Consider the following 11923-nt stretch of genomic DNA (forward strand, 5'->3'; position numbering starts at 1 on the left):
CCCTCCTTTTCTGTAAGCACTTTGACCACAAATTCCACAGAGCCTCCAGCTCACACCTTTCCATCTCCTAAACCAAACTTCCCTTTCAGATACCACAATCCTGAAAAGAGAGCTGGAGGGACGCTTTTCAGACAAATCAGCCTGCACCCAGGACAACAACATAGCCGACAAAGCCACAGCAGGTTTATTCATGTGCGAGGAATGTGAAGAAGTCACTGCATGTTTATTTTTCTAGGCTGCTGGTATAAGCTTTCCAAAGTATTTAAAGTAAATAAAACCAATAAAATAATTAGACACCACATTGCAAAGAACCGTCATTCTATGTGTCAGCTTTAAAAACATTTTCAACTAAAACCAGTGACCCGTTTAGATACACAGATACATTATGTTAAAAATTACCTATAGTTCTTTTAAAAATAGATTCCATATGGTAAACCTGGTAAGACCTTAAATTTAATTATTTGGGGGTAATATCTTCTTAAGAAATGGTAGGCAGGTTAAAAATAATACACAGACTCATCTCTCTTAGAACTGAAGGAATTGTAGGTAATCGCGTCGTGGTTCAACCAACTGCCGAGGGCCACACAGCTTAAGACTTTTCCCCTTGCTCAGCCAGGTTTTTCTATTCACACAGAGCTCAAAGCTGATTCCATGTGTAATCATAAGACATTCAAGTGAAAGATAATTTACTAAGAAATCCCATTCCAGGATCCATTGCTTAGTAAGATAAATTTGCGTAATGAAAATACACAATAAATACTGCACTTAGCTTTTTGGCACCGATTATAATTAGTGACTCAGGGCCTCCCCCCTTGAGCAAACATATGATGTAAAGATCAATATAAATAAATTGTTGGATCAGCTGAGTGAAATGCATCCAGCTCAGTGAAAAATGTTCATTATATCCTGAGCCATATTTTATAGCAAAGGAAAGCAAGTCAAATAAGCAACATATAATTCAGAGAAGGTTGGTATCTTTGCAGTTAGGTCTCTTGGGTTGAATGCCTTTCTACCTCACTCGGCAGTGCCAACCCAGACCACTATCTAAAAGGCTCTGAGTCTCAGACACAAGATCGATGCTTTTTCCTTGGAAGTGGCCCTTGCCCATAAAGGTCTCTGCAGGAGTGTCCTTGGGGAGCCAGGACATGTAGACAGGCCCTTTGGGAACACTTGGCTGTAGGATTTAGGGCTGAGATGATCATTACGAAGGGCAACCAGATTGGAAGAAGCCAGCTCTGGGTTTACCAAGCCATCACCACGAGTCTGGGCAGAAGGAGAGACCAGAGTTCTCCACTGATTTGGAAGATCATATCAATTGCTTCAATGCAGCTGATACTTTCTGGATAAGACAAGCCTTCCAGAAATTTGGAAGTTACGGAGTGAAAAATATGTTCCAAGAAAATGTCCACACTGGTCTCTCACTGGAACATGATCCGACTCAGGCTTCCTGGATCCACCAGTCAGAAGGGAGCATGGGGGCTGGGGTAGAATTAAATCATCTGGTCTCCAAGTTTCTGTTACACAACACGCTTGTGCCACAGATATCCAGGGAAACTGCATAACAAATGGCAGGCTTAGATGTCTCAAACAACTTCTAAACCACTCAAATATGGCACCAGGCCAGAGTGACTACCATCAGTTACAATGACTTTGGATTAGGTTTAAAACCGTCTGCAGGACCTCTTCTCTGGAGGGGCTGGCGTCAACCACATGGCAGCTAGGGTTCTCCATCCGCTGGTAGGACACTTCCACCCTGTGGACAGGCAGAATGAAAAGTCTACTTTTTAATACAGCTCTTCCTGCTCCCAGCATTTTCCTACTGTAATATAAACAGCTCACAGCAAGTCCCTATCCCTTACTCATCTGTAAGCTTTGCCCACAGAAGATGTTGACGCATTTTGTTTAATAAATGACAAATTAATACTAAGGCTTAATACCTAGCATTGGTTGCATACTTATTACCTGCCAAGCATTAGCATTCTGATCGACTTTTCTCATTTAATACTCAGAGTAACCTTAGGAGGAGAATGGTCTGTAGAGACAGTGGTGGGGGCTCGAAGAGTTTAGCGAACGTGCTCAGTGACAAATTTCTCCCCACAAAAGCCCTAGTTTACGCACTGTTTTTACTTCTAGTCCTGTGACGTTTCCAGGCCAGCTAGCCCTGATGTGTGTACAGGTGACAGGTGCCTACTTCCTTCTGGAAATCCCGCAGTACTGTGGTTAATAGGGGACCTCGAGCTATACTGTTTGTGTCCACTGCTCTGCTTTACTACTTAGTAGCTACGTGAACTTGTCAAATTTCTTATCCTCTCTTTGCCTCAGTTTTCTTCTCTGTAAAATGAAAACTTAAACAATACCATGTAAGTGTGCAATGAGGTTTAATTGGTTAATACAAGGAAACGCCTTAACACAGTATCGTTACACACAGCCGTTATTACGTCATTTCTATTATAACATCACTATGTTACAGTAATGACGCTGGCATTGCTTGGTCACTTAAAACATTTGTTCTAGTTTTTAAAACCAGAGCTGTAGAACCAATTCACAGCCAGCCATGAAGCAAGAAGGCTGATCAGCCCCTCTTCTGCTATTGTGCTCATAACTTTCTAATTAAAAACAAACACAATGTCTTTAAAATCAGAAAGATCTTAACTTGAACCCCAGTTTACTACTTAACGGGCATATAAATTTAGACAACTTACTTACTCTTTTGAGCCTGTGTTTCGTAAACTATGCAACGTGGCTGATGCTTTCCTCGCAGGGATGCGCAGGGCTACGCATCGTAAGTGAATGGTGTCCCCACATGGAAAGCACCGAGTAGGTAAAAGCTACTGGGTGCGCCCAGTGCTCTGGGCCCTTTAGATTATGACAGGGGAAACTGAGGCACAGAGATACTTGTCTTACCCAGGTTCATGCTACTTCTAGCATAGCCAGGTCTGACCCCCAGCCAAATAGCCACCACTTTAACATGGCAGTGCTGTGGCCGTGACATCATTTGGAGGATATTGCTTCTTGCATTTGAAAACTGGGAACAATATCATTTCCTCATATTCCTACAGCGAGCACCAGTGGCCGTCCTCCCTTCAGGGACAGCTGCTCTGCCACTCATCTCACTTGGAGAACACTTACTTTTGACGAAACACACTGTTGGCCTCCAGCTCGGCCTCCTCTCTGGTCTTCTCCATGCCACGACCCTGCAGCCTCCGCACTCTCTCCTCGGGGTTCACTGTGAGCAGCAGGACCAGGTCGGGTCTAAGCAGGTCCGTGGGCCACTGGTACACGGGGTGATGGGCCGGCGGCAGGTAGTGCACACCCCCGCTTACCTCGGTGGCGATGGCATATGTGGCCGTACTGTGCCAGTACCTGGGAAGAGAAGGAGCAGGATGTCCCTGTCTGCAGGAAAGTCACCACAGCAACTGAATACCAGCCTAGGGGACGCTGACTCCAGAGCTGGCGGAGTGGAAACTTTCATACCAGTATATAAATTAAATCAAATTAATGTTTTATAAAATAAAAAAATTATAAAATATTAGAAAAAATGAAATTCAACAAAAGCACTAATGCAGTGGACTCCACCTGTCCAGCTGAGCACCCAAGGACCCGGCTTATCCCTTCTCGGAAGGGCTGGTGGAAGGGGATGGTAGGTGTGTCTTGAAATCCTTGAAATCCTTGAAATCTCTAAGGCCAGATCTGTGCAGAATAAAAACCTGGCAACCCCACATCTGTCCTTATATTGTTTTCAAATTGAACAAGCAGATGAAATGCATGTTCTGGGAAGCCTGGGCTAGAAGCCTCCTGTGCCCTTCACAGCTTTCCCATCACCCTGCAGCAGCACCAGGCAGGGAGACCAGCAAGCCAACGCAGCTGCATGAAGACCCTCCCAGGGCGAGTCAGCCACGCTTTCTGCTGGCTATTTAAAAAAAATATTTGGAGGGAAGGAAAATAAAATTGAAAGCATAAATGAAAATAAATGAAAATCAAATCAGCCCTGTATTTTAAAATGCCCAGTGACTTTCCACTGCCTCCAGAAAATGTTCACATTTTCTACTGAGACACAGAACTCCTTCCCAATCTGTACCTGAGTCTGTCTTCAGACTTTTCCCTCTGGCAAGGGGGACATTCTCAGCCAGCGAAATCCTTCAGACTCCAGCTCCTGTGACGCCCCCAAGCATAATTCACTGCCTCCTCCTCTATGCCCTCCACTCCCTTTACAAGTGACTCTATTGAAGGACTCCCCGCTTCTAAACTAGAGCTGATTTTTACAACTATCCCAGCTTCTGTTCCCTCCATTAAATAATAAATTCCTTGAGTGAGAAAATCTTTTTATAGGCACGTGTGTCTGACACCTCATAGGTAAGCAATAAATGATCTTTGCGAGAATGAATGAATGGGAACTGTCTCACTTGTGGCCCTCGTTTATTATGCTCTCACCCTATTCTCATCATAGATCAACTTGAAGTGACTAAATGTGAAATTTCAGACCCAACATCAAACAACTATCACCTACCAGTAATATTTCTGATGTCATTATAAATATATTAGTTTACTAATATTCTTTAATAAATCTTTAACGGGCATCTTGTAAAGAAGGTGAGAGTGCAAGATTGTGAGGAATGAGCCCGGTAAGGAGTACCCTGGAAGGAGTCGCAGTGGAATCCATAGGCGCCAGCCACTATGGTGCTCTGTTCTCACCCGCTGTCTTTGACCAGGGTTCAGATTAGCAGCGCCCTCGCAGACCACCTTCCCATGTCGTGTTCAGTGGGGCTCTAGGAGCTTTCTAGCCCATTACTCTGCCCTTTTAACATTATCATGCTCTGCTATGATCTTGTGTATTTGCTGACCTGATTATTATCTTTCCTGCAACACTATGTTTGCCATGTTTGCTCCAATTCTTTAAAATCCTAAATTCTTGATCCTTTTAGACTGAACTACCTTCCACAGTAAAGTTCACACAGGGCTATCCACATAATAGATCCTCTGTGCCATCTGCGCCCCACTTGCTTTGTGGATGTAGGCAAAATTCATTAAAGCCAATATAGTCTCAATTTACTCATCTGCAAAGTGGAAATCATGCAAGCTTTGTTTTCCTTCCATAGTTTTTGCAAACATAGACAAGTACTTAAAAATTTATTATACTGTTATTATAAGCCAATATTTAGTTCTTACGGGCACGGGTTATAACTAAAGATGCATCATTTCAAATTCTCATGACATGATGCAAACGGTATTGAAAAGGATGGAAGTAAAAAAATCCAGCTGGGAGTTAGTCAATCCTAACCCCATCCCTCCTTCCAAGCCCTGGTCCACCTGCAAGCGTGCTTTGAGCACTTCAGGGCACCATAGCGGCAGCTCCTGTAGATTCCGCTGGGACGCCTTCCAGGGTACTCCTTACCCGGCGCATTCCTCACAATCCTGCACTCTCACCTTCTTTACCAGATGCACATTGTCCCTGAAGCTCAATAAATTTGGGCAGGGCTCAGGCTTTCTTTTTCTTTCAAACTACAGTCTGCACTGTGCTCTGCCATGCTCCACAGTCACAGAAGTAAATATCTTAACTATGAACACAGAGGCTGATAATATCTTAATTTTAAAAGTCTTCTTTATTGTAGAAAAACCACCAGCAAGAATAGATTTTTTAAGGTAATAAGGGTTATTAAGTCGCCAACCTTAACCATAGTCACCCGCAAAAATTATTCTGTCTCCTGTATTTTTCAGCTAGATGACGGTGTTGTCTAAAATGGATTTCATTAAACACGAACAAAACCCACCGAGACAACAAATAACTGCTCTTTTCTTTTCATCTGACAAAGTGAAGCAGTGTCTCTTTAAAGAACTAAATTGCAGACAATTCACAGACACAAAGAAGAAAAATCAAGGGAAGAATTAGGGACCTGTTTTCTATGGAGTTCTCTCATTGACAACACTGCTGCTCATTTTAAATAATCATACCCTTTGGCCATCAATTTTACACTCTTTCCACTATTTAGTATTCTCCAATTCTGCCACCAAGGAAACCACATCGGTTCAAATCAAATGCAATTTGCCAACACATTATACATAGCTTCTGTAGTAATGCCCCTCTCCCCGCTCATCCAGAAAGCACTCCTCTTCCTGCGTCTCCAGCACATTAGGCCTCTTCCAGTTATGGAGTATGATCCCTGCTCTCTGAGCTTTGCCTGGGCAGTTTCCTCTCTCATAGTGCTTCCTATTACTCTGGAATGTTCTTACCAGCTGTCTTTGACCAGGGTTCAGATTAGCAGCGCCCTCTCAGACCACCTTCCCATGTCATGTCCAGTGGGCCCATTACTTTGCCCTTTTAGCATTTACGATCTTGTGTGTTTGCTGACCTGATTATTATCTTTTCTGCAACTCTATGCTTGCTCCACGAAAAAAGAAAACTATCTAATTTACTCACCACTGAAGCCACTGAGTTAGGAACGGGCTTTAGCACACAGTAGGTGCCCAATAAGTAGGTGTTAAATAAGTCAGTGAACAAATAAACCACTGAAAGGATAGATTTGTGAAGAAGAGACTGATTAGCATCTCAATATGCTGTGTCCAGCTCAGTCGCTGTGGCAAGTTTCTTAACCTGAGACCGATGTGTCTTCTTTGTAAACTGGGGGTAACATTTAATATCCACGTACCCAAGTTATTATTCCAGGTATCAGCATAATGTAATAATGCATTTATCAATGCATTACTGGTGTGGGTGATTAATAAATCACAGACATGATACAGTTTGAAGAACACAGTTGTCTACTTGCATGTGTATGTACGTATAGGATAGGGAGAAAATGCCTAATCTCAGGCATTATCATACATACCTGTCTATAATCACAGGAGATTTGGCAGATTCTTTAGCTATTTCAGAAGCCACAATATAATTCCCCAAAGAGTAAAAAGCTCTTCTAATGATAGTTGGTTCTGCATCAAAGATTTTCCTCCACTGGCTAATGCAAGAGGGTGGTGACTTTAAGAGGACAGCCTTGAGTGAATCTGAAACCGACTGAGTTACTGTGGTTTTACCTGCGGGTCAGACACAAAATATAGCCCATCTTAGCCACAGCCACCACGTGACACCCAAAAGTTAATATTAACATAGAAAGAACAAGGAAATTCTTTCAACTTGTAAATAAAAGGAGTTGAGTACATAAGCCGCAGACCTATAGGAACCTAGGTATCCTCTGTTTGGTATTAGAATACACGGAGGCAAAATTCTACTTAATGATCACCTCTGGTATTGGGGGGCTGATACCAGAGCCCCTTTACTGTGCTGCTTTTTATTTTCAGCCTGAACTAGTGTTTACCACGTTCCTGGGCCGCCCAGCCTGGTTCTCCCACTCCCGCCGGCTCTCACCCCTTTGGATCTGCCCTTTAGAGGTCCGGTATGTGCCTTTAGGGTTCCAGGTCCTCTTTAGAGCTGTGGCTGCCTTATGCCTCCTGGTCTGGCCTGCCTTTGCACAGCCTCAGGGATGCACTTGGGACTTCTCAGGACCTGTCTCCTACTTCTTAGCTGCTGGCCAGAACAGGATGGGTGATGAGAATACGATCTACACAGGGGTAATTTCCCCCAGCTTCTCTGAGCTCCTGCTGTCCATTTAGACTTAATTTATTTTTCTCTATCATACACTTCATTATCAAATGTTTACTTTCCTTATCTTTTTCCTTGGGTAATCAAGATGGATCCTGACAGTAGCCACCACTTCTCAGTATCTGCTATGAAACACGCATGTCACACATAATCTGCTTCTAGTTCTCCCAATGACCCTGCAAGTTAGTTAATATTTAATCATCTCACAGGTGAAGAAATTGAGCACCGGGGAAGTTAACAAATTTACCCAAACTCACCCTGCTGACAGGCTGGACCACAGCTGCACCAACACGGCAGACGGAATCACTAACTCATGTTCTGTTTGCCACCCATGCAATCTCCATGCAAATTTTGATGCCTGTCATGAGGCTAAATTTTTATAAATCTTGTAATTACACCAAATCTAAATTAGCTCTAGTATAAAATAAATGATAAAAAAAAAAAAACCCACACTGGATGGGGGACTGATGCTGTTAAAATCCCCTCTGTGTTTGAGAAAACCGACATAACTACAACTGGGCTGCAGCCCAGCTGGTATGTGCCAGGGGTAACAGCTGGTCTCCAGGAAAGCCAAGCATGGCCTGATGGTTCAAATGGCCCCAGGACAGTGGACAGGAGCCATAGCCTGTGCCCCAGTCTGCCTCGTTGTGTACCCAAAGGGCCACAATGTGGAAATGACCTTTCACATTATCAAAAATAAACGTCTGCGTTCCTCAAATTGACATAGGAAAGAGAAACTCCTTGTGCTGACCCACACAGCCGTCAGTGCCCTCCCAGATCACCCCCTTTTCCCTGGGTCCTGAGACCTTGGAGCAGCCCTTCCTCTGCATTTGTGTTTTGGTCTGAGCGTGGGGGAGCAGCCCTTCTCCTCCATTTGTGCTTTGGTCTGGTCTGTGTGTGGGCACAACCATTGTATTCTGACATCTATTTGACAGCTCAAAAAATTCCCCCCTCCATTTCCCAGTTCATTCACATTCTGTCCCCAAAAGAACCTCTGAACTGCCCACAGTTCCAGGACACTCCTCACCAGTCCATATCTTTGCCTGCACTATTTCTTCTGCCTGGAGGTCCTTGCCTACTTTCCTCACCTGACCAACTCCCCCCTATACTTAAACCCAACCCCGGCATCTCCCCTGACCACACCCCCCACTTCCCATGACCCCTCAGAAGACAGGCTCTGCACCCTCCTGTGTTCCCCAGAGCACAGGGCTGGGCTCTCCCACACGGCGTAGGTCTTCCCACTGTGGCCCCTGCTCATCTTTACATCCCAGGGCCTATCTGGCAGGGACCCTGACGCACAGTGGAGGCACACATCAGACTATAAGGTCTGGTTTTGCAGGGACAGTTTCTGTGTTTGTGACAGATCCGTTGATGTCACTGCCTATAACTATAAAGTAATATTCTCTTACCAGTGGCATCCAGTCCTTCGATGGCAATAACCTGGAACTTTCCTTTCTGGACCTGCTTGGGACACTGGTCGACCAGGTCAAGCACCTCCCGGGCTTCAGGAATAAAGGGTGTGCACTGCAAAACAACATCTGCTGGTCAGCACTGAAGCCCAGGGGCTTTGCCAGAAACCACATCTAAATGGCTGAGGACAAGATTGCCAAATGCTAATAAGGACTAAGTTCCACTGAGCACTGTGCTGGCCTTGTGCAATTCAGAGTATTTTGAAGTTGGGACACATTGGATTCCTTTACTTTATCCTGAGTAGCTGGATCACTCAGCCTGCAGCCTTGGTGAGCAGCTGCCACCGCAGGAGATCAGGCAAGGCACAGAATGAGGGGCTGTGCCAGCAGAGACCGTGAGCTGCAGGTCTGCCTGGAACAGTCTGTTCTAACTGTGGGAAATCAGGTACATGGCTGGCCCTAAAGAGAGCAGTCTGCACCTCCATCTCACTGTCTCCTTACCATACAGAGGGCTGAGAAAAGTGCCAACCCTGCACCAACACAAAGCCAGCAGAGAGAACTTCTGGGAATTCAAAGCTCCTCAGAGTACATGACCTCACTGCCTGCTCACAGCACCTCCACAGTGAGGCCCCCACACTGGTTTATTAATTATCTATATGCTTATTCTGAGCAAGGCAATCTTCTAAGTGTTTTACTAAGTTGGCCAATCTCCACGGTAACTTTGGGAAGGTGACATTACTGTTATTCCTACCTTATGGATTAGGGAAAATTGAGGAAAAGAATGTTGAAGAAACTTGCTGGAAATAACACAATAGATGCCAGAGTTTGAATTCCACCCCTGTGGTTGATTCTTCATTCTTAAATTCTCGGTAACGCTGGCTCAGAAATGGCTAAAATATTTCTGACACCCACAGGGCATCCTTGGGAGGCCCCATCTGTTTACTTTAGCTAGTGGTCAGAAAGAACTTTCCATCTTAAACACCTGCTATGAGTCAGATGTTTCCTTAATCATCTCAGCAACACTGCAAGACAGGAGTTTTACAGGTGAAAGAGGAGAGAATGGGGGGGGGGTAGCCTAGCTGAGTAAGTTGCACACAATCCACAGCCAGTAAGGAGGTGGGCACCGCTTAAGTCTAAATTTCTTGAACCCCCAAACTCCTGCACTTTCCTCTACACCCCAAGATGCTTGAATTACTTCCTAGATGACACTGTTTTCCTGCACTACACAACGGCCTTCTCTAGAACTCTAAGCAAGCATTTGCAGCACAGCCAGCATTCCCCGCACGGTGCAGGGATGCATCCCCTAGGAAGATCCTTGCAAATGAGAATCTTGAAAGAGCCACAGTGCCTACTAAAGGGCCTGCCGTGTAGTACATCTTTCCTAACTGATGTGGGAAGGCGAATAAAGAAACCACCCAGGCAAGAGAGGCTTTTAGAGGCCAACTACATGGTGCAGTACTCTGGTCTGGAAAGTCCAGATACCAGGATGAGCTCTGGGGACGGAATTCTTACCTCCTCCAAAACGGCCCGGGCGGCTTCGCGGTCGGGGAAGACCACGGAGCTGGGCAGGTCGGGCACCACCGGGTGCAGCGGAGGCTCCGGGGCCGGCACAACCCGCGAGCTCCCCATCGGCAGCTGCACGCCTTCTTGCACTGCCCAGAGGCGATGCCACAGTTGGCCGTGCGGGTCGGCCTCGAACTTGCCCAGGAGCGGGCGCGGGGCTTCCTGGCACGAGTCCAGCAGCTGAATCAGGGCGCGCCAGGTGTCGGGGCCATCGAGGGGGTCCTGCAGCAGGAGGCCGTGCTGCGCGCCGCCGGCCTGCACGTCCGAGCAGTAACACAGCAGACTGCGCAGCTGGCATCGCTGGAAGACGCCGCGGCGCAGCTCGTGCAGCAGGCGCTGGTGCAGCCGCGCCGCGCGGACCCGGGACCGGCAGCCGAAGTCTGGGGCCAGAGCCGCGCACAGGGAGTAGCTGCGTCCCGAGGGCCCCAGCAGCGCCTCCCGGCGGGGATCGGGGCGCGCGTCCGGGACACCAGCGTCGCGGGGGGCGTCCGCGCCCAGAGCGAAGTGGGCCAGAGTGCAGTCAGGGAGCTCCAGCGCGAAGCAGTGCGGCTGGGCCATGGCCCGAGCGCAGACCCCGCGCCGCCCGCGCAGCGGCCTCAAGAGACGCCGGAGCACGAGTGGCGCGAGCAGGCCGGCGAAGGCCATGGGCGCCGCGGCGACCCCGCCCTCGGCCGCAGCGCGGAAACGAAACTCGGTGCAGGCGGGAGGCGGGAGGAGCCGCGGGGAAACGAAAGCCAAGTGCGGCGGGGAAACGAAAGCGGGGCAGGAGTCCTGGGGCTTGGGGCGCCCTGCCTGGGCTCTCCTCGCCGAGATCTGCATGTAAACAGCCGGCGCCTGGGGAAGTGACGCTCCGCCCGGCCGGAGTGCGCGGCGCCGCCCGCCTGCGCTATCCCGGCGGCCGGTGGCTCCCAGGGATTCTCGGAGGCCCTGACTTGGCATCTGCCGCACTGGGCCTCGCGTTCTCAGGGGGCACCGAAGGAGGACTGGAGCCCTCCGCTGAATTGTAGCTGTGTTCTGTGGGTGAGGGGTGACCCCTGACCCTGGTTTGAATTCCTCTTTTGTCGCCTGTGCCCAGTTGGGGACAGAGGGTCGTACTCATGCACACTAGGGACAGAGAGGTCTCTTCTGGGTGTAACGATCTCGCTGGCATCCAGGCCTGCCTGGGAGTCTCAGGAGACCCCACGTGGCTGCTTCTCTGACTTCAGTTCCCAACGAGGATAACCCAGGACTGCCCCTCCAGTCTGACGGAGCTGCTCTTCCTGCCTGAGCAGGGAGCTTGCTTCACTCACCTGCGCCCTTCACACACCTGTGCCCTTCACTCACCTGTGCCCTTCACTCACCTGTGCCCTTCACTCACCTG

The 11923-nt window shown here is 47.7% G+C and overlaps 1 protein-coding gene across 1 annotated transcript; it reads right to left on the bottom strand.

Annotated features, from left to right (window-relative positions):
• Positions 1-202: 202 nt before the first annotated feature.
• CMPK2 (cytidine/uridine monophosphate kinase 2) lies at positions 203-11210 on the bottom strand. The gene is made up of 5 exons (XM_012813904.2): positions 10513-11210; positions 9001-9115; positions 6825-7026; positions 3130-3363; positions 203-1753 (listed from the first exon to the last, which is right to left on the bottom strand). Exons 1-5 carry the CDS (start codon positions 11206-11208, stop codon positions 1636-1638), a joined length of 1365 nt encoding a protein of 454 aa, XP_012669358.2. The 5' UTR covers positions 11209-11210; the 3' UTR covers positions 203-1635.
• Positions 11211-11923: the final 713 nt, after the last annotated feature.

This window comes from Otolemur garnettii, unplaced genomic scaffold (genome assembly GCF_000181295.1).
Source record: "Otolemur garnettii isolate 467f Iridium unplaced genomic scaffold, OtoGar3 scaffold00336, whole genome shotgun sequence".
In the NCBI taxonomy this organism is placed as follows: Eukaryota; Metazoa; Chordata; class Mammalia; order Primates; family Galagidae; genus Otolemur; species Otolemur garnettii.